At 60.0% G+C, this 24,472-nt stretch overlaps 12 protein-coding genes across 12 annotated transcripts; 6 read left to right on the top strand and 6 right to left on the bottom strand.

Annotated features, from left to right (window-relative positions):
• Window positions 1–2,038: 2,038 nt before the first annotated feature.
• Window positions 2,039–3,763, bottom strand: A1Q1_00654 (homoserine O-acetyltransferase; the record flags this gene model as incomplete). Its single annotated transcript, XM_014325969.1, has 3 exons — window positions 2,039–3,392; window positions 3,463–3,664; window positions 3,715–3,763. 3 exons carry the CDS (start codon window positions 3,761–3,763, stop codon window positions 2,039–2,041), a joined length of 1,605 nt encoding a protein of 534 aa, XP_014181444.1.
• Window positions 3,764–4,707: 944 nt separating this feature from the next.
• Window positions 4,708–6,114, bottom strand: A1Q1_00653 (uncharacterized protein; the record flags this gene model as incomplete). The annotated part of the gene is made up of 2 exons (XM_014325968.1): window positions 4,708–5,974; window positions 6,014–6,114. 2 exons carry the CDS (start codon window positions 6,112–6,114, stop codon window positions 4,708–4,710), a joined length of 1,368 nt encoding a protein of 455 aa, XP_014181443.1.
• A 517-nt stretch (window positions 6,115–6,631) lies between these two features.
• Window positions 6,632–8,518, bottom strand: A1Q1_00652 (cystathionine gamma-synthase; the record flags this gene model as incomplete). Its single annotated transcript, XM_014325967.1, has 1 exon — window positions 6,632–8,518. One exon carries the CDS (start codon window positions 8,516–8,518, stop codon window positions 6,632–6,634), a length of 1,887 nt encoding a protein of 628 aa, XP_014181442.1.
• A 543-nt stretch (window positions 8,519–9,061) lies between these two features.
• On the bottom strand, window positions 9,062–10,096 carry A1Q1_00651 (C-4 methyl sterol oxidase; the record flags this gene model as incomplete). Its single annotated transcript, XM_014325966.1, has 1 exon — window positions 9,062–10,096. One exon carries the CDS (start codon window positions 10,094–10,096, stop codon window positions 9,062–9,064), a length of 1,035 nt encoding a protein of 344 aa, XP_014181441.1.
• Window positions 10,097–13,019: 2,923 nt separating this feature from the next.
• Window positions 13,020–13,583, top strand: A1Q1_00650 (uncharacterized protein; the record flags this gene model as incomplete). The annotated part of the gene is made up of 1 exon (XM_014325965.1): window positions 13,020–13,583. The coding sequence occupies one exon, from the start codon at window positions 13,020–13,022 to the stop codon at window positions 13,581–13,583; it is 564 nt and encodes a 187-aa protein (XP_014181440.1).
• Window positions 13,584–14,043: 460 nt separating this feature from the next.
• Window positions 14,044–14,676, top strand: A1Q1_00649 (phosphoglycerate mutase; the record flags this gene model as incomplete). The annotated part of the gene is made up of 1 exon (XM_014325964.1): window positions 14,044–14,676. The coding sequence occupies one exon, from the start codon at window positions 14,044–14,046 to the stop codon at window positions 14,674–14,676; it is 633 nt and encodes a 210-aa protein (XP_014181439.1).
• Window positions 14,677–14,895: 219 nt separating this feature from the next.
• Window positions 14,896–16,557, top strand: A1Q1_00648 (cyclohexanone monooxygenase; the record flags this gene model as incomplete). Its single annotated transcript, XM_014325963.1, has 1 exon — window positions 14,896–16,557. The coding sequence occupies one exon, from the start codon at window positions 14,896–14,898 to the stop codon at window positions 16,555–16,557; it is 1,662 nt and encodes a 553-aa protein (XP_014181438.1).
• A 36-nt stretch (window positions 16,558–16,593) lies between these two features.
• Window positions 16,594–18,365, bottom strand: A1Q1_00647 (uncharacterized protein; the record flags this gene model as incomplete). The annotated part of the gene is made up of 2 exons (XM_014325962.1): window positions 16,594–16,802; window positions 16,871–18,365. The coding sequence occupies 2 exons, from the start codon at window positions 18,363–18,365 to the stop codon at window positions 16,594–16,596; spliced, it is 1,704 nt and encodes a 567-aa protein (XP_014181437.1).
• A 244-nt stretch (window positions 18,366–18,609) lies between these two features.
• Window positions 18,610–19,433, top strand: A1Q1_00646 (uncharacterized protein; the record flags this gene model as incomplete). Its single annotated transcript, XM_014325961.1, has 2 exons — window positions 18,610–18,645; window positions 18,747–19,433. The coding sequence occupies 2 exons, from the start codon at window positions 18,610–18,612 to the stop codon at window positions 19,431–19,433; spliced, it is 723 nt and encodes a 240-aa protein (XP_014181436.1).
• Window positions 19,434–20,198: 765 nt separating this feature from the next.
• A1Q1_00645 (uncharacterized protein) lies at window positions 20,199–21,176 on the top strand (the record flags this gene model as incomplete). Its single annotated transcript, XM_014325960.1, has 1 exon — window positions 20,199–21,176. One exon carries the CDS (start codon window positions 20,199–20,201, stop codon window positions 21,174–21,176), a length of 978 nt encoding a protein of 325 aa, XP_014181435.1.
• Window positions 21,177–21,407: 231 nt separating this feature from the next.
• On the top strand, window positions 21,408–22,421 carry A1Q1_00644 (uncharacterized protein; the record flags this gene model as incomplete). Its single annotated transcript, XM_014325959.1, has 1 exon — window positions 21,408–22,421. One exon carries the CDS (start codon window positions 21,408–21,410, stop codon window positions 22,419–22,421), a length of 1,014 nt encoding a protein of 337 aa, XP_014181434.1.
• Window positions 22,422–22,515: 94 nt separating this feature from the next.
• On the bottom strand, window positions 22,516–23,951 carry A1Q1_00643 (uncharacterized protein; the record flags this gene model as incomplete). Its single annotated transcript, XM_014325958.1, has 2 exons — window positions 22,516–22,581; window positions 22,917–23,951. The coding sequence occupies 2 exons, from the start codon at window positions 23,949–23,951 to the stop codon at window positions 22,516–22,518; spliced, it is 1,101 nt and encodes a 366-aa protein (XP_014181433.1).
• Window positions 23,952–24,472: the final 521 nt, after the last annotated feature.

The raw sequence follows: 24,472 nt of genomic DNA, 5'->3' as shown, positions 1-24,472 counted from the left end.
GGTCAGTCTGAGTCCCCAGCATCGACCCGTAGAGTACCCTCCTAAAATAGGAACTGCCTATAACCCCCATCCCCCAGAACCCCATATAACCCCTAATCCCCAAACTCCCGGAACTCCCAGACCAGCCTATAACCTCTAAGACAGGTGTTAGGGGTCAGCCCCAAGTCGAGGGGGTTAGTGACAGGAATTGGGGGTTAAGGGGGCTAACCCCTCAGGGGGTTAGGGGGTTAGGATGGTTTTCGGAGGTTATCCATACTAGAAAGTCCCTCAAATCTATGAATGCATCGGCGCATCATGAACAGCAAACAGAGGCGCGTCTAATGCGCTTGGGATCTCAGACATAACTCATGATTAGGTCAAGCTTAATTGCGAGTCGTCGCCCATTATGGGGGCCGCCGCAGGCTCGTTTCATCGCCGCAAACGTTGGCAGCGCCATCGCGACGTCGTTGCCGCGAGAATTCGGGTCCGGAACAGTTGTGATAACGTGTTGCGACAAGGATTTGTATGGCACTGTACAACGGTGGGGGAGTTACTCTTTATAAACGTCTTCCATCTCCTCAGTTGCCAAGTCGTTCCAACTCAAAGCAGTAGGCGTCGGAGCGGGAGCACGACTATGCTCCAAAATGATGAACAGGCTCGGTATTAGCGCTGTCAGTGGCACGGCTTGGTTGTATCGACCGTCCCGGGCGTCGGATGCTCCGAGCAGTGAGCCTTGGGGGCGCCATCGCTGGGGTTCATGACATTGACAGCGCTACGCCAGCTCTGCTGTGATGACTTGACAGGCCTACGCGACATGTGCTTCACTGTCGAGCGGGCTTGCGGGGTGCCTGTACATTGCCCGCCGCTTGAAGGAGACAGGTTGGGCAAGATAGTCCTCGCCCTCGGCCGCGGTGGAGTGATGCTGCACCCGCGCAGCCGAAAGGCGTCGAGGGTAGCAGACGTCCTGCCCTTCTTTTGTGCGGCACTCGAGGTCTGCTCCACGATCCGAATTGGCCTGCGGGCTTCTCTTAGCCACTGGAGAACTATGACTTGAGCCTACTGAACCCGTCAGCATTCGCGGAGGTACGGCAGCCAGGACAGCATGGTATTCGTGACAAAGGCGATAGCATTGGTGCATCAGCGTCGAGAGCGGAAGCCGTCTTCCGAACACAGGAGGTGACAAGTCTCATCGCCCGAGCGGTGTAAGGCTGGGTAAGTGGCAAAGGCGGCGTCAGCACAGCGCTCTCGGGGACGTCGAAGTAAGCCTTCCGTGTGGCTGGTACATACGCGGCCTCCACATCTCGCGCAAGCCAAGGAGCCGCTAGAGGGGTCGATTGGTGGGTATGCAGTCCGAGTCCAGTTATCGCGCCGTTGCCGTGATGACAGCCAGTCGGCGTGCCAGGCCAGCTTCGTCAATATTAGTGTTGTTGCCGCTGTAGCCCCGATGTAACATTCGCGCCGACGCCACCGCTTTCTGGCACTCTGTTCACAGTCTGGCCAATCGGCTGCATCGACGGCGGCGGCAGCGGCGGCGCGGGAGTTGTGTCCGCGATCGGCAACTCGGAAGCGCCTCGGAGAGGTGCGGCAAGCTTCGGCCCTGAGCTCGCCCCTCGGGCCATTACCGGGCCAACTCTCGGCGACTAAGTGTGGGCTGGCGGCGTTCTGTTTCCCGATGACCAGCAACAGCGTCTTTTGCACACATGCATGTTATACTTTTGGTTAATGACTATAAGAACAAGATGATTGAAAGAGTTCGTGTTACAACAATGTCTGTTGGAAGACGCGCTGTGCCAGCTGAAACTTTGTTGCTGGGCAGAGTGTCTGTTGGGAGACGACCCAAGATGTATGCCAAATGCCTAATGACTTAATGAATGCCTGTTGGAGACACCTCCGCGACGGCGCTTGTTGGAAAGCAGCCGGACGGATGAGCTCATGCTGTGATGAGATGAGAATGCTAAAGCCTGCTCCTGATTGTGAGCGGCTGTCCTTCGTCTCCCTTCCCCTAACCCCTAACGTCCTCCTCACTTCCCCCGATCCCTAAACCCTTCGTCGCCGGCGCTTACCACCTCGTGACGTCCGCCTCAGCTTCGCCGAACACGCTCTCCTTCTTGACGCCAAAGTCCTTGTCGGCAGCATAGGTGTCGAGGGGGGTGACGCGCTCGCCGTAAAACTGGGGCATCTTGCGGCGCAGCCAACCGTCAATCCAGCCATTGATCGCCTGGAACTCGAGGAGGAAGCCGTCGTGGCCGTCCGGCGAGGGGATGAGGACGAGCTCGGCATCGGGGATGTGCGCAGCGAGCTCGCGCTGCTCGCTCGGCTGGAACAGGCCGTCGCTCTCGATGCCAATGACGAGCGCGGGCGGCAGCTTCGACAGAGCGTAGTGCAGCGCCGCCTCGAGCTCGACGTCGTCGTCCGCTGTCGAGATCGGGAGGGTCGACGAGACAGTGCCACCGAAACGGGACGGGTGCGAGAGGTCGTGCGTGTCGAGCTTGCGCGTAATGTGAATGTAGCAGTTGGCGTCAAAGCGGCCAGTGAACTTGTCGCCCTGGTAGCGGAGGTACGACTGGGCGTTGAAGACCTCGTGGGGAGTACCGCCGGTGCCGAGCTTGGGCTTGCCGTTGGGGACACCGAGGTTCAGGTTTGTGAGAGGTGCGGGGTGACCGTTGCCGTTGCCGTTCGGCAGCTTGCCGTCATCGCTTGTGGACGGAGAAGAGGGCGTGGGCGAGCCCTTCTTGCTGGGACGGTGACCGTCGTTGTGCTCGACCCACGCCGGCGAGCGAACCAGCTCGGCCTCGGATGGCTCGAGGGGGTTGGTCGTCTCGCTTCCACCCATGACGCGCACCCCGCCAGAGGGCACCTTGCTCTTGCGGCCGCCGCCCTTCTTGCGTCCGAAGCGCGACTCGAAGCTGTCGCGAGAGCGGTACGTGAGGAGCGCGGCCATGCGCGCGGCGGCGAGTCCACGAGTCGGCTGGTGGAACAGGTCCACCGCCCCGTCCTCCTTCAGGTAGTAGTATCCGTCCTCATAGTTCGGGTCCGAGTAGATCGATTGGCGCTGCGCCTCGCCCCACGAGATGCACCAGGCCGAGTGACGAGCGCTAGTGGCCAGGGGCACGATCGCATTGACGAAACCGGGCGGCGTGTTCAGCGGCCACTCGAGGCAAGTCATACCGCCCATCGATCCGCCAATCACGGCTGCGACGCTCTTGACGCCCAGCTGCTTGAGCACGGCATAGTGCAGGCGCACGTCGTCCTTGACGGTGCTGCCGGGCATCTCGGGACCGTACGGCTTGCCCGTCTCGGGGTTGGTCGTCACACTCGAGATTGTTCCGTACGGCGAGCCGATGACGTTGGCACAAAAGATGAAGTAGCGGGTCGGGTCAAATGCGCGGTCCGGGCCAAGAAGCGGTCCCCACCTGGAATGTTAGCTTTGGGACCAAAAGTTAAGTGTCGGGTCCACTTTCGGCCGCAAAACTCTACACGTACCAGTCTTCAACGTCGGCCGAGCCGGTGAGGGCGTGGCAAAGAACGAGGCAGTTGTTGGCCTCGGCGTTGAGTTTTCCCCATGTCTTGTAGGCAACGGGAACGTTGTGGAGTGTCTCGCCCGACTCAAAGGTGAAGGACGGGATGACGGCAAAGTCCTGTTGGATGAGGGCGGCGAAGGGGTTGCCTCCAGAGGGGTCGTTGGCTGTGATGGTCAGCGATAAGATAAGCGAGGGAGAGGAAGAATGCACGCACGAGGGTGAGGAGTTGGTGTGGTATTCGTGATTGCTGTTTGGTGTGCCATGATGGTGTGATGAATGGTCTGAATGCAAGAGATGTCGGGAGAATGAAGAGGTATGCAGGAGGAGGATACCTCGACGCAGTGGCCAGAGCAGCGCCAGGGAAGGGGAGAAACACCGGGCTCTATAACGAGCGACTCGACAGCGGCGAATCTGATTGGCTCTCAGCCCGTCCACCGCTTAAACCCGGGTGACTCCCATTCCCTAATCACGACTTCGATTCTGATTATTCGGAGACACCCGTTTCTATTCTTCCATTAGCTTTTCCTCGCCTATGCATAAGAACAGGCTCTTCTGCGCAGTGTGAACTCTACGCTCGTCGCCGCCGGCTACTCTGCACATCTTCATTGCCCACCTTTGGACGTTGTTGCTCGTGACCCAGAGCACTTTCGATGATTGCACACGAGTTGCATCACTGGGTGAAGCGATGGCGTGATTCCAATCTCGGCTTGCTGGGCACTGGCCTCGCTCAGGTGGCGCAGGGTCCCTCACCCAACCAGGGTCATGACTTAGCCGATAACAATCTCTCGTTCTCGGTTTTCTTCGCTTCACCCGATGTTCGTTCTACAGGAGTTGCATACCCTCGTGTGACACTCTCCGTTGCGGAGCAGAGCTTGGCCGCACACTGCAAACGGGCACTCTGCATCGGGCAACCCACCTGTCTCAGATCTTTCGACGTTCCTCGGACACACAGCTATCACCCGACCCTCATCGCCTCTTTGATCACCGATCCGTCCTCTGCACCGCACAGATCTCTCCGCACCTTCGACCTCGCCTTCGCCTTTGATAATAACCGTTTAGTCTGTGCGTCGATGACGTGCTGCGCAATTGGGTGTGTGTACCAGATGCATGAGAGAGAAACAAACAAAATGCCTAATAACCTTCTTCCGCTACATTACAACTTAGCCTTCGCCTCGCCAGTGCCTCGATCGGCACGGGGGCGCGCTAGTCAGGCGCTCTTGCCAGTGGTCGCGACGCTCCTCTTGGAGAAGAGGTCCTCAAACTGCTTCTCCGTCTCCTTGACAATGTCGTACATGAAGAGCTTGTCGTGGACGTCTCTTGAGATCATCTTGTCCGGGTTGGAGCCGGGCGCAGAGGAGGCAAAGGCAGCGTTACGGGCGTCCTTGTCATTGGTGTGGAGACCCTTCGAGTTCTCGGCAGCGGTGAGGACGGCCCAGTCGGTGCGCGGCTTGCGAATCTCCTGGTAAACCTCGAGGGCAGAGTGAATGTCCTTCTTGTCCTTGATCTTGGACAGAATGACACCGAGACAGGCAGCGTCCTCGATGGCCTGGGCGGCGCCCTGGGCAATGTGGGGGAGGGTGGGGTGGCAGGCGTCACCGACGAGGGCGGCATTGCGGAGGGGCTTGTGGACACGGAGCTTCCACTCGAGGACCTCTCCCTCGGGGACGAGCTGGAGGAGCTTCTGAACGCGCGGGCAGAAGTCGTGGAACGTCTGGAGCATCTCCTCCTTGCTTCCGGCAGCGGTCCAAGTGTCGGCCTGGACAAAGTTGCGGTCGGGCTGTGTCGTCGACATGTTGAACAGGTCGTGGCTCTCGATCGGGTAGGCGATGATGTGGCGCTTCTCGCCAATCCAGCGGTACGACTGGCTGCCAGTGAAGAAGGGGAGAAGCTCGGGGTCCTCCTTGATGGCGGAACGGCGGACCATGATACGGTAAGCGGCCTGGCCAGTGTCCTCGACCTCGTCCTTGATACCCGTGCGGGTGAGCATGGCCTCGCGCGCCTTGCTCTTGACGCCGTCGGCGGCAATGATCACGTCGGCCTCGACCCACTCGGGCTGCTTGGTCTCGGGGTTGACAACCTGGAAGCGCGTGTTGTCAAAGTCGTACTGGGTAATGTGCGAGCCAAGGTGCGTCTTGACAACGCCAGAGCGCTTGGCTCCCTCGACGAGGCAGCGCTGCAGACCGGCGCGGTGAACAGTGACAAAGGGATAGCCGTAGGTCTGCTCCATGTAGTCCTCGTACGAAACCGAGGTGAGAATCTCGTCGGTAGCACAGTCGAGAACGTTGGCCTTCTCAATCACGACACCCTCGCCGTTGCAAATGTCGAGAACACCCCAGCCGTCAAGAACGCGGGCAAGGTTGGGAGGAATGTTGATGCCGGCACCGACCTCGCCGAGAGCGGGGGCCTGCTCGTAGACGGCAATGTCCTTGAAGCCCTGCTGAGCGAGGGCAAGCGCGGTGCCCATGCCGCCCATTCTGATTGTCAGCGAATGTGTGATCGTCAAAGTCACTCACCCAGCGCCAATGATGCGGATGCGGAGGTCGGGGATTCCGGGAGTCGGGACAATGGTTCCAGTCATGTTGTTCTTGGAGGGGGGGTTGTTGCTGTCGGTCATGGTGTGGGAAGGATGCATTAATATAAACGTCGAGATGGTGCCCATGTCCTCTTGAGGAGCTGACGGGGTCAGGGGTGCTAGATTGCCGTCGCCTTGGAGTGAAAGACGTCGGGCGGAGCCTCCGGCGTCCGGAGGTGTGTCGCCCGGACCCGCCGGCCCCGTGATCCAACGGGATGGTGACCGACCGCCACGTGGCTTCAGTTTCTCGTACGGTGAGCGATTTGCTGCACCTGACCTGGTCCACTACCGAGGCCCCTCCGCGGAGCCGGTCTACCCGCGTCAAGCGGCGTATCACTTGAAACTCTGGCTCGCACACTTCCACCGACCACGGCCACGGACATCGGACGCGGCGAAGCGGACACCTTGCCACCCATCGTCATTTCCCGTGTCCTTCTCTCTCATACAATCATAATGCATACGTTGAGTAATACAGTGGTTTGGGCTAGCTAGGATCTCCGCGGAGCTCCATTTTAAGTGTTGGACTTGCGAGCTTGTCGTGATCCTTATCTGGTGGTATTTACTTTTTGGCCATGACGGCGTCCTCGGCGGCCCTGACGGATGTTTCAAACCAGGCGCGCAGCGTCGCCTCGTCCTCTTGTCCGACCGAGATGCGCACGAGGTCTGGCTCGACGCCAAACGACGCCGCCCAGTCCAGCTCGGCATAATGTGCAAGAATGGTGTACGGCGACGCGAGCGTGAAGCTCGTACCGAGACTGGGGCCCTTGGCGCACGGGAGCGAGTCGTAGAAGGCGCGGCTCGCCGCCGGGTCGGTGAATGTGATACTGAAGAGACCGCCGAATCCGCCCTTGCCGGCCGTTGGCTCGCGCTTGCATGCAGCATAATTCTCCGGCGTCTCCCACCGCGGGTAGTAGACCTTCTTGATGACCTTGTTATCACCTGGACCTGAAGCCAAGCTGCGCGAGTGCAGATAGTCGGTAATGGCATAGGCATTGTCATTGACGCGCGCAATGCGTCCGCGATAGTCGCGCGAGTTGCGCTCCATGTAGACTGCATCCTCGGGCCAGTAATTGTCCTCGTAGCTTTCGGCCATGACCTTCTTCAGAGAGGCGTACGCAGTCGACTTGGGGTTGAGCACCAACGATCCGCCCATGACATTGCTGTCGCCAGAGAAGATCTTGGTGAGACTGCTCACGACCACGTCCGCGTACGGCATGACGTCAACATTGATAAAGTTGCCAATCGTTTCGTCGACAACAACGAGGAAGCCGTGCTGGTCGGCAAGCTGGCGAATGCGCTTCAGGTCGGGAGAGCGGACGAGGGGATTAGACGGAAACTCGCAAAAGAGCGCGAGCAGCGGCTCGCTGGGATCCTGCTGGTCGAGCAGCTGTTCAAGCTTGTCGAGCTCCGAGTCGTCGCCAATGCCGAAGAATTCGCATCCAGGCCCCCACTTGGACAGAATCTTGAGCGTGTCCGTGTAGGGAAAGCCAAAACAGGAGGAGATGCCCTCGGGCTTGCCCTCGTTGCGGCGCGCACGGCGAGCAACATCGTGCGCATGCCAGATTGCGCTCATACCTCCCGGATACAGGTAGACATCGTCGGGCGTGACCTCTCCGCGCTTGATGTGTGCATCGCCGTCGAAGTCAGCGTCGTTCGGCAACAGTCCACCGGCGATGCGCCTTCGCAGCGCCTGCTTTGCGAGCGGAGCATTGAACAGGGGCAGATTCCGCCCGTACCGCTCCTCGAGGTAAGTTCCGAGGTCGGCGGCGGCCACCTCCTCGGGCACGCTAATCGTCTTCTCCTCCTCGGGATTCGGACTCGTTGGCGTCGTCGGCGTCTGGGGGGTCGAGTAGCGCGAGTCGCGCGCATAGTGACGGTTACGGCCCGTCACCGGCTTGCCCGTCTGGCACGCCGCGGGCGCAGAGGCGCCAGCCGGCGCCTCGCCAAGGAATGCGAGGGCACGCTCAGCCTGTCGGCTCGTAATGCCGTCGCCCGTGTGCTGCCAAAACTGCTTTGCGGCGGGAAAGTCGTCCTTGGCAAAAAAGAGAATCTGGAGCTCGATGCAGTCGATATCGCTCTGGCGCGCAGAGGGTAGGCTCTTGGCGCCAGGCGTAACGACGTACTCGACGGTGCGGGATGCGACGGGCGGGGAGCGGGAGGCGAGGAAGTCGCGGGCCTCGCTGGCGATGCGGGGCGAGGGAAAGAGCATGCATGCCTCGCCCTCGTGTCCAAACTTTGACAGGAGGAGGGCCTGCAGCTTCTGGATAGAGCGGTGGATGAAGAAGCGGGGGTAGCCAGTCACCATGCGGCCGACTACGCGGGGGTCGCCCTCTTCGTATCCAATGTTGTCTTCCCAGAGGGGGAGGGAGACGGAGATGGCATGGTTGGTGAGGGCGGGGACCGAGCTGCCGAGGGGTATCTGCTGCGGAGTCTTGGACGCCGCCATGGTGAAGTGTGCAGATGTAAAGAGAGACGTCGAGGACTAGGAATGCATCGCTGGCTGCTAAGGGATCGAGTCGATCGATGGATCGAGGTGACTTCACCCCCGGACTTTTCGCCGCTCAGTTAGCCGCTGCATTCCGGGCACGTGGTTTCCCCTGGATCGATCGTCCTGCTTCCAGATTTTGGCGCAAACCCGTGCTGAGGAGTGCATCTGAGAACCAATGACGCGCAGCGAGTGCGGCGGCTGTGTTCTCCACGACGAAGATAGATAACGAATGATGCGTCGCTTAGCACCAGGCACTGGCATTGGAGAGCAGCTGCTACGAGGTAGCGACTGACCGGCGAGGGCGCAAAGTGCGTCGTCAAAGCGCGCGATCTAGACCTCCGCCGCATCGCAGCCAGCACACACACACTACGGATCCAGGGAGCTATCTGATAAGTAAATGTGTGCACCCAACACTTCCCGGTGGTATGTATGTGCATTACTAGCTGGTATCTATGATTGTGGGTGATTAATGCTCTATGGTTTTTCTAGTGGAGATAAAGCTTAGAGCTTCTTGGCCTTGCCGTAAGACTCGACGCGGCGCTCAGCCTCCTGACCGTCCTTCTCGACCTGCTCGAGCTCGCGCTCCTGGACAGCCTTGCGCTCGGAGGCCTTAGCCTTGGCGACACGGTCCTTGTAGGCGTGGTACTTGGCGTCGGTGCCGAGCGAGTAGTCCCACCAGCGGAACGAGGTCGAGTAGCAGTTGACAAAGGCCATGTGGTGGAAGTCGTGGTGGTCAGCGCCGGCCCAGAAGGGGAGGAAGTGGCTGAGCGACCAGGGGAAGTCGTATCCAGAGTGGGCGTCGACGGCCTGGAACAGACGGAGAGTGACCCAAATGTAGACGGTCAGGATGTGGAGGTCGTTGCGGAAGAGGCAGTAGAGGAAGGGGCCGGAAATGGTGCCCTGGGCGAGAATCATGACCTCGAGAGGGTGGGCGTACTCGGCGGCGAGACCGATGGGGGCGGAGAACTCGTGGTGAAGCTTGTGAATGTGCTTGTAGAGGGGACCCCAGTGGAGACCGCGGTGAGCCCAGTAGTGGAACATGTCCTCAAAGACGAAGAAGAAGGCGATCTGAGCGGCCATGAGCCAGATGGGCGAGAAGGGAACCTCGTAGGTGGCCATGCCAAAGTAGCAGCAGATCGGGTGGAAGAGCCAGATGAGGGGAGCTTCGCAGGTGAAGTGGGTCAGGAGGACGACCTTGGTGCACTTCCAAATCTGGGCCGGGGTAATCTTCTTGTTGGGCTGGAGCTTCCACTTGTGGAAGAAGGGAATCTCGTCGATGATGAGCCAGGGGATGCAGCGTCCAAAGTAGACAATCTCGTGGAGGAGGAAGGACATGACGCCAGTGGCAAGGATGGCGTTGCCCATGTAGATGTAGTAGTTGGCCCAGAGACGCTCAAACCAGTTGAGGGCGGAGAGGTTGAGGTCGCCGTAAAGGGCCTCCTTGGTGGTGGTGGCGTTGGAGATGACGAGCTGCTCGGCGATGGTGGGGGCGTGCTTGGAGATGTACCCCATAGCGTGGTCGTAGATGGCAGCCATGATGGGCGAGGTCGTGTCGGAGGGAGGGAGATTAGATCAGTAGAGGAGTAGTAGTGTCGTTACAAGAAAACCGGGAGGGCGAAGGGAAAGGAGAGAACACCCCGAGTCGTGTGTCGGCGAGGGAGAGACAACGATGTTGGGATGGAGAGAGAAGAAGTGGTGAGCGCGACTAATAAAGTTGACCAGGTTGTGTGGACTCTCGGGATGTGCCGCGCGGTGGAAAAACAATCGTACAATCTTACGAGGGGGAGCAAGAGGCGCAGAGGGCCCGGGATCCCTGAGCTGACACGCCGGCGAGGTGCATGCATGGCATCTTTGCAGCGTACGCTTGCGCGGGTGTGCGCGTGTGCGAGCGATGGACGGTCGATGGTCTTCGGCGCGTCCCTGAATTGCCTTTACAGTCGTACCACTTTTTTCTGAAGCTTGCTTTTGCCACGCGACAACTCCCCGCCCCAGCCAAAAATTCATCGGCCCATACACAACACGGACAATACATCAGCCTGACACTGCAGAAGCGGATGCAAAATCTTCACCGCATAGTGGCATCCACGTGCGTCGCGGTGAGCGTGTCAGCCTCTTGCTCGGTGTGTCGCGCATGTCCGCTGTCCTGATGTCGGCCAGGCTCGGCATGCTCTACGATATGTTTAACGCCACTCAGGCACACCGCCGATCTCCCAGCATGCGACCCATTCCCCGTGGCCGGTGATGTGTTGGCTTATCTCTCTGCACGTAGTGTGTCAAACTCATTCTGTACTCAGCCGTATCCACCTCTGACATCACTGTCTCTTCAGACCCTCCCAGCGAGCTCTGTTCGAAAAAGCCATCGAAGAACTCCGCCGTTCATTGCTGCCATCTTCGAACCACGCCGACCGGCCGACCGGCCTTGAGGCTGCCCTGTGCCGTTCAGCTCCGAGTCCCAGCCCCGACTTCCGCCACAGATCTTCGCGTGATTGCGGCCGCCAGCCTGGCCAACCACTGACCCCTTGCTGACTAACACCCGCATCGCAGGGTCGTCCCATTTCCTTCAGCGCCGTGTTTGAATTGTTTGATGCCTGCACAGACTGCGCCTCGTATGGCTAACGGGCAAGGGGGACGCATGCGACTAAGCCCTCGTACCACCCCTCGTCGTCTCATCTCGGAACAGACCTCGCAGCACTCGGTCCCGATATCCACTATCTGCTAGTCGCCGGCGGTATCGTTGGCCAATCATCCAGCCTCGGTTGCCAAAGGTCCGGAGCCGGTCCCAACACTCGCGCTTCTTCGCGAAAGTGCCGGCGGGAAGATGGCAACATCCATTAGACCTTCACACCTGAAAGTCGCCAGCTCCTCAGCTGTTTGAAGAGCAAGTTAGCCCTCCCCTCGGCAGCAAGTATTCCAATACCGCCACCGCTGGTCTCGATTCCTCTCCATTACCGGTCCTGTCCCAGTACCTCACTCCTCTCGTCTCCGCTTGACAGCGGTCTCCTGCAACGAAGAGCGCCGGAACCGCCTCCACTGGCTCGACGGTCTATCCTGCATACAACACCTTTCCACACCTGTTTCGTTACTTACCAGGCTTTCTTTCTGGTCCGGCTCTTGAGTGGTGATGAAATTTTCGGTAGGGGAGATGTTGCGACATGGGGAGAGGTGGTCATCCGAGAGATGGACTGGTCAAGCGCGAAGGTCGCTCCCGTTTGCTGGCTGTACCATGCATGCCCCTGCTCATCTCACTCCTTGCCCCAACTGGACGACTCAAAGTCCTCGGGCACGCATCCGACTGCACTCCAGAAGCTTCTCCGCAGCGAGTAATCAGGCGGAACTCGAATCGCTCCGTCTCTCACCGCGAGACGGACCGGTGTCATCTCCGTGCCACAGTCCTCCTCCACCCTCTTCCGCTGCCCGAACATGCCGAGCGGGCAAGACGCCGACACGAGCGTTCGAATCCTTCGATCACTCCACCTGTCCCATCGCATGCCCACCTGCCATGCCCCGTGGCACACCCGCGTGCGCATATCCGCAACCCCTCGTCATTGCCCTCTTTCGACGTTAATGAATCGCACTCACGTCACTGATGAGCGTGCCAAGCCGTGAAACGCGGCGAGGCGGTGCAATGATAACAATACTCCGCAGTCGTTGCAACTCACCCGATAACGACGTGCACGCTACCCGTCACCGGGAGAACCGTTAGCGCCATTTGCGGCAATCACCCACCAGGGTGCGACACCGAGACCCCACTCCGACCCCCGCTATGGCCGTTTCACTGCTGCCCAACATCGCTCCGAGCGCTCCGACGACACCAGCGGACCGATACGACGCCGCAGGGCCTCCTCTGTCCGCTCGCTCGTGAGTGTCGTATATCCACTCCGAGTCTGTTCAACGCTAAAATAGCGTATAGCGTAATTATCAATGTCTCGGATGCGGTCCGTGATCCACCTTGAATCTTGATGCCCTCCTTCCAATTCTCCAGCTGACCACCCTCTGACCTGCCCGTGTCATGCAGCTGCCAAGCAGGTGCAAGGACAGGTGCCCCGCCAACACCTGAAGCACACCTCGGAGCAACTCTGCACCTGACCAATTCACGACGACCCTCAGGCAGTGCGAGATATTGAACCTTCGGTCCGGGACGTCGGAACGGGGGTGCTTCATGACGTTAGGAGGCCGATTTGGGGCACCTCTTTGTTGTTCAACGCTCGGGCAACTTGCCGGTCAGGCTCACCGGGCAAGCCGGCGGGGCACCTTGGAGAGCAAATGCCTCAACGACAACTCTTGCCAGCGAAGAGGGCGAAGTGATGGAGTGGGCTAGGACCAGCCTTCGCATGATGAGCCTCGGGAGTCGACGGTGATCCCCCAGAAATCTTCCAGCGAAAGATATATAAGCAGGCTCGCCAGCAGCCTCTACCTCCATCAACAACAACAGCGACAACCTCCTCAGCCCCGAGCCACAATGAAGTTCACCTCCCTCCTCGTCACCGCCACGGCCCTCTTTGGCCTCGCCTCTGCCCGCCCTGCTAAGCGCGAGCTCGAGGCCACTGCCGCCGACCTCGCCGACCCCAAGGCGAACTTCAACTTCTCGCCCCTCGAGTCCGCGCTCAACACCGTCTTCTCGCAGATCGAGCAGATCCCCGATTCGGTCCTCGAGAGCGGCGACGAGGCGACCGCCGCCTGGCTCAAGGAGAACCCCTTCCAGAAGCGCGACTATGTCGACGTCCGTGTCCCGCTCAACGAGCGCAGTGACGTCTCGGTTTTTGAGGAGCGCGGCATCGACTGGGGCAAGGTCGCCAAGTGTGTCGCGACCGTCACGTCGGCTATTGCGACCAACGTCATCCCCGCCGCCAAGCTGCTCAAAATTAAGAAGTACATTGCCGAGCTCGGTGGTGTCAAGACGGCCATTCAGCTGCTCATTGGCGCGACGACCACCGCTGAGAAGCTCAAGGCTGGCGGACAGGCGCTCGTCGAGCTTAGCAAGCTCTTCCTCGGTGTTACCGCCATTGAGTCTGCGTGCTTCTAAGCGGGTATTAGTATGGTAGACGTTGGTGTGAGAACAAGCAATAAGTAAAGTAAATGCAAACGTGAGAAGTCCCTTGGACGCGGCATTCATTAACGGCTGTCGGCGTTCTTCGTCGGCCTCTTCCCGGAGGACGAGATGTTTCCAGTCCTAAGTTGCAGGGGCACAGTCGCGTGGGAATGTCGCTTGAACATCCCCTTATCCCTAAGCTGCGGGACCATTCAATATGCTTGTCAGTGATGGAGCAGAAACTACCTGTCGTTGCCCTTGTCCCGATACTCATTCATCCTAGGAAATGCATCACGTGATCATCACTGTAGAAACGTGTTTTGGTCTCTCGCTCATCTCCGACCGGCTCCGGCAAACGTATCCGGCGGCGCCGACCGTCACCTTGCACCGACGATCGATTACGGCCCACTCGCTGTTGTTGTCTTCCCATCCCTCACGACTTACGACCACGACCATGACGGTGCAGCTGGGGTACGAGCGCGTCGCATCTCTTGCGCGTGGGCGCGGTGTCGAGATTGTCCCAAACGTCTTCTACTTCCTCCGACATGGGCAAACACCGCGCAACGCACTCAAGATCTTCCAGGCGTACGACGAGCCGCTCTCGGAGCTGGGCCAGAAGCAGGCCGTCGACGCTGCAGCGGCGCTTGCGAATGAGCCCGTCCGATCCATCGTTGTGTCCGATGCGAAGCGCACGCTGCAGACCGCCGAGCCCTCCGCCAAGGCTCTCGGTCTCACGCCGACGCCCACCCCGCTTCTGAAAGAGAGGCATTTCGGCGCGCTCGTCGGTACGAGTTCGGAGACGATCGACTGGGACTGCAAGCCTGAGGGCGGCGAGACGCTCGACGAGTTTGTGCAGCGCTCCCTGTCCGGTGTCGAATTCGCCCTGAACCGGAGCGAGGACCAAGAGCCGACCCTCATCGTCGCTCACGGCGGTAATCTTCTCGTGCTCGTCAACGCCCTCGGCATCCCGCTCGACCGATCAAAGTTTAGCAACGCGCTTCCCCTCAAGTTCACGCGTGTTGATGGCCAGTGGCACATTACGCCCTTGCTGGCGCCGAGCGATCCGGCGCACGCGAACATGTCCTAGAGAGTATGCAGCTGGTGCCGAAGTTTGCCGAAGACTGCCTTTCGAGTCCACTTGATGCAGGCACACCGCACTGCGTCAACCACGGTCTGCAGGTCCGCAGAGCATGTGAAGCGTCACCTGATGATGCATACAGCGCGTTCCCAGGCGACGCCCACCGTGCTGTGAGGTACAAAAGGAGGTCACAAACCCCCTCCAGCCCACCATACTCACTCTACTGACATGATTCAGTTCGACTTTGACGCCGTCGTCATCGGCGCTGGCTTTGCGGGCTTGTACGCCCTACGCAAGCTGCGCGACGAGGCGGGCCTGCACGTGCGTCTTTTCGAGAAGGGTTCCGGTGTCGGCGGCACCTGGTTCTGGAACCGGTATCCGGGAGCGATGAGCGATACTGAAGCCCCCTTCTACCGGTACAGCTTTGACGCCGACCTGCTCGCGAGCGACACTTGGACGCGGCGCTATATTCCCCAGCCCGAGATACTGGCATATCTCGAGCGCGTCGCTGGCCATTTCGACCTGATGCGAGACATCCAGCTCAACACGGAGGTGCAGGCGCTGCATTGGGATGAGGGAGCCGGGGGCTGGCACGTCATCACCGACCACGGCCGATACACTGCGCGCTACGTCGTCACGGCCCTTGGCCTGCTGAGCGCTGTCAATTGGCCCAACATCCCCGGTCTCGCCGACTTCAAGGGCATATTGGCGCACACGGCCCAATGGCCCGAGGGTCTCGCGCTCGACGGCCTCCGCGTTGGCGTCATCGGCACGGGCTCGACAGGGTGCCAGGTCGTCTGCGCAACGAGCAGGGTTGCACGCCACCTGATCGTCTTCCAGCGCAGCCCGCAGTACAGCGTGCCCGCCGGGAATGGGCCCGTCACACCGGACGAAGTAGCAAGTTACCGCCAGCGCTGGCCCGAAGTGTGGGCACAGGTCCGCTCGTCGGCCGTTGGGTTCGGGTTCGACGAGAGCACCGTGTCCGCGCACAGTGTTAGTGACGCCGAGCGCGAGGCCGCTTTCGAAGCCGCGTGGGCACAGGGCAACGGGTTCCGATTCGTATTCGGTGCCTTCTGCGACGTCTCTACAGACCGCGGCGTGAACGAGCTCGCCGCAGCGTTCATCCGGCGCAAGATTTCGTCCATCGTGCGCGACCCCGAAACTGCGCGGCGTCTCACGCCAACGGGCCTGTTTGCCAAGCGCCCCCTCTGCACGGACGGCTACTTTAACGCCTTTAACCAGCCAAACGTGTCGCTCGTTGACCTGCGAGAGACGCCGATCGCGCATGTTAGTGAGCGCGGAATCGTCACTGAAGACGAGATGGAGCACGAGCTCGACGTGCTCGTGCTCGCTACGGGCTTCGACGCCGTCGACGGCAACTACCGCCGCATGGATATCCGGGGGCGCAGCGGCACGCTCGACGCGCACTGGGATACGCCCAGCAGCTTCCTCGGCATTGGCACGGCCGGGTTCCCAAACATGCTCATGGTCAGTGGGCCGCAGGGACCGTTTGCAAACCTGGTGCCCGCGATCGAGGTGCAGGTCGAGTTCATCGCGGATCTGATTGCCGATGCGGAACAGCGCCGTCGCGGTGGCGGTGACGCTGTCATCGACGTCAAGCCAGCGGCCGAGGAGCGCTGGACACAGCAATGCCACGACCTCGCCAGGGGGACACTGTACGCCGAGACTGACAGCTGGATCTTCGGCGCCAACATTCCGGGCAAGAAGCACAATATCCTCTTCTACCTCGGTGGACTGGGAAAGTATGGCGAGCATCTCTGGGAGGAGGAGGAGGGCGGCTTCCAAGGATTCCGCCACACCGCCCCCAAATCTCTCGACGGCGTCATCACAAGGGTGGAGGAGGTGGAGATGCAGCCGGTACAGGCATAAGGTTACTTCAGATTCATACAACGCTATGCAGGTCCATCACAGCTTCGACGGTCGGGGGATGCCCGGCGTCTTAGGGATAGAGTCACGTGTGACGGCAGAGCCCGCCTTCAGCTGCCACTTAGACTTGTCGTACGTTGACGGCCAGACGCCATTCTTGCCTGGGGCGAGGATTCCGTTCGGGTCGAGCGTGTCCTTGATCTTCTCGGATAGCTTCATGAGCGCATTGTCGTTGAAGTTGTACGTGCCTGCAATCTGGTCCATGAGCGAGATATGGGTACGGTCTGCCGTCAGCGTCGCCTCTCTTCGCACCCACATTCTCCCCAACCCTCGGCGGCACACTCATCGATGAGTCTGCGGACGACCTCGACAGCCCGCGCCCGCTCCTCGGGCTTGGTGCGGTCGTACACGACGCAGATGATGTGGTGCATCTCGCGCATGCCAATGATAAAGTCGACAATGACGTCAAAGCCAGCCTCGACGAGTCGCTTCTTGGAGATCTGGTACTGCTTCGTGGCCGCGTCGCCGCGAACCTCGGCAATGGGCGAGAAGAAGAAGTGTGCGCCGTTCGGGACCCAGTCGACCCACTTGAGCTCGTCGTAGGTCGGGATGCCGCGCATCGTCTTGGAGCGAATGTCGAGCACGCCGGGCGCGGGACGTCCCTCCTCGTGCAGGTAGAACTTGACGCCGGGAATCTGAGAGAATGCACCCTTGATCGCTCCCCAGAGCGCATCGCGGACGGGATCGGGGCCATACAGTGCACCGTAGAAGATCCATCGCCCTAGCCCGGTCTTGCGCTGAATGTCGTCCATTTCGGCCTCGTTCAGGGCGCGATCTTTGACGCCAGGGCAGTATCCCTCCTTTGTGTCGAGGCACGCCGCGTCGAGGAGCAAACTGCGGATGGTGGCAACGTTCTGGATGATCATGCAGATGCGGAGCTGGCGCACAGTCTCGACGATGGCGGGCAAGTCGTCCTCCTTCTCAAACGTGATGGAGTAGGCCTGATATCCGCCGGGGTTGGGCATGAGCCACAAGCCCATCTTAGTGACGATGCCGTAGTTGCTCTGCGAGAAGATGCCGTCGTGATACGGACCGAACCCGTAGTTGAACAGCTGCCAGCAACGGTTGGGCTTTTGCTGGTCGGGCGACTGGCCCTGGTCTGCGCCAGGCTCAGGAAGCGCGCCCATGCCGGTGCGCACCAGCTCGCCGTTGGGTAGTACGACCTCGAGACCACAATGCATCATCCAATGGTCGCCGTAGGGCGAGTAGCCGACGCCGCGCTCAATCGTGTTGCCGATAACACTGCCGCCTCCGAGGTCGGGAACGTCGATCCAAAGCTTGTCTTCAAGGCCACGCCTGACGAGGTCGTCGTACAGGTCGTGGAAGGTGACGCCGGGCTCGACGAGGCAGTATGCGTCCTTCTCATTGACCTCGAGGACGCGGTCCATGTGCCGGCCCATGTCGAGACCGACAGAGCCAGGGACACGGGGCGCAGTGCCGCCGTAACCAATGTTGCGGCCAATGGAGAAGGGCCAGACGGGGACCTTGAAGTCGTTGCACACCTTCATGATTGCCTGGAGTTCGGGCACGCTGCGAGGGGCGACGACGGCAGAGGACACAAAGTAGTCCTTGTCAAAGACGGGATGCATGTCGTGTTCCTTGGCCGGGTCCATATAGTCAGTCTTGACGAACTGGTGCTCGCCAGTGATAATGTCGATGTTGTCGGCGCCGACAATGCCGCGGACCTCGTCGAGGTACCTGGCAAAGGTCGGCGCGTCGATGCCTGGAGGTAGGATGAGGGGCTGGGTCATGGCGGAGTTGCTGGTGTCTCCAAGGTCAGCGCTGTGGGCCTTAAGTAGATGTCGATGGGTACTGCGATGGCTGCGGCTTCTTGGGGGGAAGGGCGGGGATGTTGCCGAGGCTATCTGATCAATAATCGGAGGCGCCGATAAGTTCCCGCTGTCAGCTGACTGCAGCACGAGATCGGTCATCATCTCGGTACGACGCGTTTTAAAACACCGGCCACATCAACTGCTGACGCAACCATCCCCAACCATGACCTCTCTCTCCGGCAAAGTCGCAATCGTCACTGTAAGCAATCTCAATCAACACGGCTGACCACAGGGAGGTGCATCCGGCATCGGACTTGGCATTGTCAAGGTGAGCCCCCATTACCTCCTCGCTGACTCCAGGCCTTCATCGAGGCAGATGTCGAGGGCATCACCGTCGTGGATCGAACCCGGTCCGCCCTCGACGCATGCAAGGCCGAGCTCGCGACCGACCGCCTTCTAACCTTTTGCGGCGATGTGACAGACGAGGCGACAGCTGAAGCCTACACGAAAGCAACTGTCGACAAGTGGGGCAAGGTCGACATTGTCGTGCTGAATGCCGGCATCGAGGGAGCCTGGCACATGCTGCACGAGACGCCAATGGACGAATACGACAAGGTCATGGCCGTCAACGCCCGCGGCGTCTTCATCGGGCTGAAGCATGGGCTACGAGCGTTCCTCGCTTCGCCGTCGGGCGGCAAGGGCTGCAGTGCCATCGTCATGTGCAGTGTCGCTGGGCTGGAGGGCGTCCCGCTCATCAGCCCTTACACGGCATCCAAGTTTGCTGTGCGAGGCCTCGCATGCATCGCATCGCAAGAGTATGGCAAGTTTGGCATCCGTGTGAACGCCATCTGCCCCGGATTCATTGAGACGCCCTTCTCTGCGGTACACCCCGAGCTCCTCGATCTCGCAAAGGACAAGTCGAGCCTGCAGACGCTGGGCAAGCCGGCAGACATTGCCAACGCGACCCTGTTCCTCGCCAGTGATGCAAGCGAGTTCTGCACAGGGACAACGCTCAAGGTCGACGGGGGAGTCGCCCGGTTCTGCTAGTCCCATAGTGTTGCGTATGAAAGCCGATGTGAACCCTGAACAACTAACTGTACATCGGCAAACTGGCCTCGTTGTTGAAAAGACACTTTTCCGAGCGCCAGCGCACCGCCACCATGCATTGAAGCAAGCATCAGCAGGTCACCTGATCCCTCTCCCCGCGCTGTGTTCAAGCATTCGTCTCGCGAGGCGGACACGTCTCCGCAAACTCGGGATATTACTGAAGAGAAAAGGGCGGGGACGTCTCCGCCAAGGGTCCTGTATGCCCACTGCACCCCAGTTACGAGATCAACAGCCAGACAACAGACCGACCTCCGACGGAAGTGGACGCGTCAGACTCGTATCTACGATAGATAATCTCGTCGAGTCATGTCGACTCGGGCGGCGGGCGGAGGATTTTCCGCTCTTGCGGTCGGCAACTCGCCTCGCCTACCCGCTGTCGGGCGCTGTGAAGCAGTTCCGTCCAGGTGTCGTCGGTAGTCTCTCCGCTCTAATGAAACCTGTGGCGAAAGCGATGTTGGGAAGGGCGAAGACCAGGAGTTGCCGTGTTCTGGGGTGATGGGCTTCCTGAATTCCTGATCGAACCTGACCTGCAATCCTCTTGGCGGTTTCGGATCCGGGGCGAGGCCCGTGCGCGATATGTCACGGGACGAGAACAACAACCACCGGACCTCCCCACGTTGCAGTCAATGCCTTGTTCCTCTTTCCAACGGGATCGAGGTCTCCAGGTACTTCGGACTCATCGCGCTGGGAAAGCTGACAGGCAGCATGGCGGCTCTCGACTACCTCGCCTTCCCGCACATCTTTGACGCCGTGCTTGACCACCTCGTTGCCGCGAAGAATGTGGACACTCTGCGCACCGTTTACCGTCTTTCACGGGCCGCTCGGGACCGCGTCTTCCGCAAGTGTTGCCACCACTTGAGTATCGACTACCGAGCCTATCCCGTCACGGTCGGCACAGCGCTGGGGGGTTTCTGGATCCCCGACCATCAGTTCTCGCCAGGAAGCACTGTCGTCGACATCTACGCTGGCGAAGACTACTCGATGTATCCACTCGCTCCCGACATCCTTCGAATCATTACTCAAACTGCCCCGCAGACTATTCGCCTCCTCGATCACTACGGCATGGATGACGTTTTATCCTACTCTGAGCCCATCAACACGCTCGTCTTCCACACCAAGAACTGGTGCCTGAACCGCGAGCCAGATCCTTGGTTCCTCATGCTGCCGGCCAACGCGGAGCGAATCATCATCAACCTCATCGGGTGTGACGAGTTTGGATACCCAGACGTCTCATTCGCGCCCGCTCACAATCACGACGACGTCCAACAAGAGCTGGTTCTTATTGCGACAGCAGGTCCCAGCCCTCCACCAGACGCGGAAGGAGTCGTCAATCGCCAGCACCACCTCATAGACAACATTACCTATTCCATTTTGGGGTACCTGGAGGAACTACAGCAAGCTACCATCACGGTCGTCGGGGCAGAGCACTGGAAGCACGACTGGAGTTGCGGCCTTCCGCCCCCAGACATGCAGCCATCAAACGTTGGCCAGCATCTCATTACATGCGCCCTCACTGAGACATGTAGAGAGTCGACATATGATGCTGCGACCGGCAGCTATGTCCAACACTCTGATGAAGTGGTGGAGGCTTTCTTGCAGCGGATCAAGTTCATCGCCCTCGACGAGTTCAAGGAGAGCGTCGGGGACACGCTGTTTGAGCTCATGACCGTAGAAGCGGTGTGATATCGAACATGCATCTCGTGCATCAGCAGTGCGCCTGAGGGCCTGAGAAGCGGTGGAGAGAGACATCGAACGATCAGCACTGTGAGACACATCGAGCGACCTGCGCCCTCCATTCCACGGCGACGCTTCCAACCTCGCAATCGACTTCGACGCTGCACTGTTACTCATCACCGCAACCCACTTCTCCAGCCCGACGTAAGGCAGCAAGACCGTACGGCTATAACTCGCAGCATGCCAAGCCTTGACTATACATCCTTCCCGCACCTCTTCGAAGCCGTCATCGACCAACTCATCCTGGAACGCGACCATGCCTCACTCCGCGCCGTCTACTCCACATCCCACCTCGCTCAACACATCGTGTATGAGAAGGTTGGCCGACACCAGATGATCGACTTTCGCGTCAAGCCTACCAGAGCCGGTTCGACCGTTGGAGCACTGTGGAACCCGGCTCACAAGTTTGTCAAGGCTCGCGGCACCGTCCTGGATATCTACGCCGGCCCCGAGAAGTCTACGTACCCTCTTCTGCCCGGGTTTCAAAGGATGGTCGATGCCGCTGCTCCCGACGTTGTTCGCCTTATGGACCATTACGAATATTACGAAAGCGAAGACACGCTGTCCTCTGCGAAGCCGATCGATACTGTCGTGCTCCAAGCCCAGAACTGGATCTCGAACGACAGTTGGAATCCACTGGATGATTTCTGGTTGCCCCTGCTTCCGCCCACCGCCAAGCGCATTGTGATCAACATCCGGGGTTGTGCCGCGTATGGCTTCCCGGTCCTCCAGTTCCGCCGCAACGGGTACGACCCCTCCGCAGAGCAGGAGGTCATCATCCTGGTGTCACACGACTGCACACCTCCCGCCGACACACGAGTTCTGAGGGGCACAGACGACTGCCTCAAGATCCTCATCGAGAGTCTGGGCGAGGGCACTTTCCTCTTGCTCAGGAGCCAGCCCAAGTCCACCGTCCTCATCGTCGATGCCGAGAGCTCGGAGATGAGTCTTAACCGAACCCCGTTGACAGCGCAACCATCGCCGCTGTGTCTCGGCATGCATGTCCTGAGCAAGATGTGCGAACGGGCCATGGTCTACTCGGCGGCCGGGGAGTGGAGGCCCACCTTCGAAGAGGTGGAGTCTCGGTGTGGTCGTGTCACATTCGACACCGTGGAGAGGTTCAAGGACCGTGTTGGCGAGGCCATGTTCCGCCTCATGACCGAAGAGGACGTCTACGTCGGCGAGGGTTTCTAAAGCGTGCAGCAACAACATCGATGCGAGAAAGCACAGCACAATGTTTTGCATATGTACACATATATAGTGAGTGTCCATGCAAGAGAGAACGCTCTTAGAGCTCAAACTTGGGCATTGGCTTGGCACCGGGCGTGTCGCACTTGCACATGCACACAGGCTTCTTCGTGGCCGAGGGAGCGGGGCTGGTGACCGTGACGGTGGTGGCGGTCGTGGTGGTGACGGTGGAGGCCGAAGGGGCAGGGCACTCGGAGGAGGGGATGGGCGAGGGAGTGACCGAGGAGGAGGGGACAGGGACGGCCGACGGGGGCTCAGGGGCGGGCGAGGACGAGGGCTCAGGGGCAGCCGACGAAGGGACGGCCGACGATGAAGGGGCGGCCGACGACGAGGGCGGAGGAGCAGAAGACGAGGACGGGCCGGGCCACCCGAACCCTTGGTGGTGAGCTTGACGCTGTACTGGCACTCCTTGCTGTTGGCGTTGTTAGTCTTGATGTGGACCTCGCACTCCTGGCCCGCGGTGGCGGCGCCCTTGAGCTCGCCGAAGAGGTTGTTCTTGTTGATGGCGATGGTGGAGGTCTGGCCAGTCGCCTTGTTGATGAAGGTAGCGTCAATGTTGACAGTGCTCTCCTTCGAGTGCAGGTTCACTTCAAAGGTGAGCTCCTCGCTCTGGCTCTTGGGGGAGTAGGTGAAGACAGCCTCTGCGTTCTTGGAGCACAGGCCCAGGCTGTGGACGTTGTTGATGAGGGGGCCGCCCGACTCGCCAATGTCGTTGCCGCTGCACTTGCCGTCGTTGTTGGTGATGCCATTCTTGATGACCTGTTGAACAAACTCCTTCTGTGCCTCCTGCGAGGTGAGGACCGACACGGTGCCTCCAGATGCGAGGGCGGCCTGCGAGATGCGCTCGTCAAGCGGCGTCACGAGACCATTCTTGGGGGGGCCGGAGAACCAGCGGCCAACCTCGCTGATGATCCCGGAGAGGCCTCCCTGATTGGCTGCGGCCTGTTTCTCGTCGACGCTCGTGTGGCCGATGGACACACGCACGCCGGCCGCCGTGGCGCGGTTGATCTGCTCGACAGCCTCCTCGAGACTGGTGTCCTGGCCGTCCGTGAAGAGAATCAGACCGCCGCGGTTCCCCGGGTTGCTCTTGAGGATCTGGTCGAGACCGAGCCGGATGCCGCGGTAGATCTTGGTCATGCCCACGCTGTCGATGGCGCTCAGCTTGGCGCGCGCCACGTCGTTCGGGTCGCCCTGCGGGTACTCGAGCTTGGCCGCCTGGTCAAAGGACACGATGGACACGGTGTCCGCCTTGTTCTTTTCGGTCGCCTCGGAGGCAGAGGTCAGGTAGTCAAGCAGCTCGAGACCGCCCTGGATGCGGAGCCGGTTCGGGTCTGTGTCCTCAGTGGAAGAGGACGAGTCGAGGACGAGGCTCACGACGCGACCGGGGTTGTCGCACACTTGGCCGGCGGTGCCGCGGGCCTGCAGGGGCGCGGCGAAGGCGGCAGTGGCGAGGATAGAGACGCCGAGGAACTTCATTGTCAAGGGAGTGTGGTAAAAGGAGTGTCGGTTGTCCCGTCAAAAGAGCCCCGTTGTTGTTGCTTCTTATACTGCATGCTTGCACTGTCACCACGTCTGCCACTGGAAGTCGTATTTCGGAGGACGACGGGAGTTTCAAGCATTGAGGTCTCCGGGAAGGCATTGTAGAGTTCCATGCGCGGCCTCTCGATCCTTGCGTTTGGCAGCCTTTCGACGAATAGCAACTGACACCGGCACACTGTTCCAGGCCGAAACATGAAGGAGGTTCGTGATGAAACAGGAGCCGCAAAGCCCGGAGCTGACCTCGGTCACAACGGCAAACACGGCGTCAAGGCTGACTTGCATTCCAGGACAGCGGTCCCGTCCAAGCTTCCGCTGAGGTGGGCGCGGGAAGGATGGCAAGCACTACCCCGAGGGGCCGTTGCGCGGGATACGTTGATAAGATTGGCATGCACAGCGTCAGTGCACTGGGCTTCGTGCTGATTATTAGCGTGAAACTTTGTTCCGCGAATTTTTTACAG

Source organism: Trichosporon asahii, assembly GCF_000293215.1.
Source record: "Trichosporon asahii var. asahii CBS 2479 unplaced genomic scaffold scaffold00025, whole genome shotgun sequence".
NCBI classification, from domain to species: Eukaryota; Fungi; Basidiomycota; class Tremellomycetes; order Trichosporonales; family Trichosporonaceae; genus Trichosporon; species Trichosporon asahii.
Note: the sequence above shows the minus strand (reverse complement) of the source record. Positions and strands in the feature narration are given on the sequence as shown.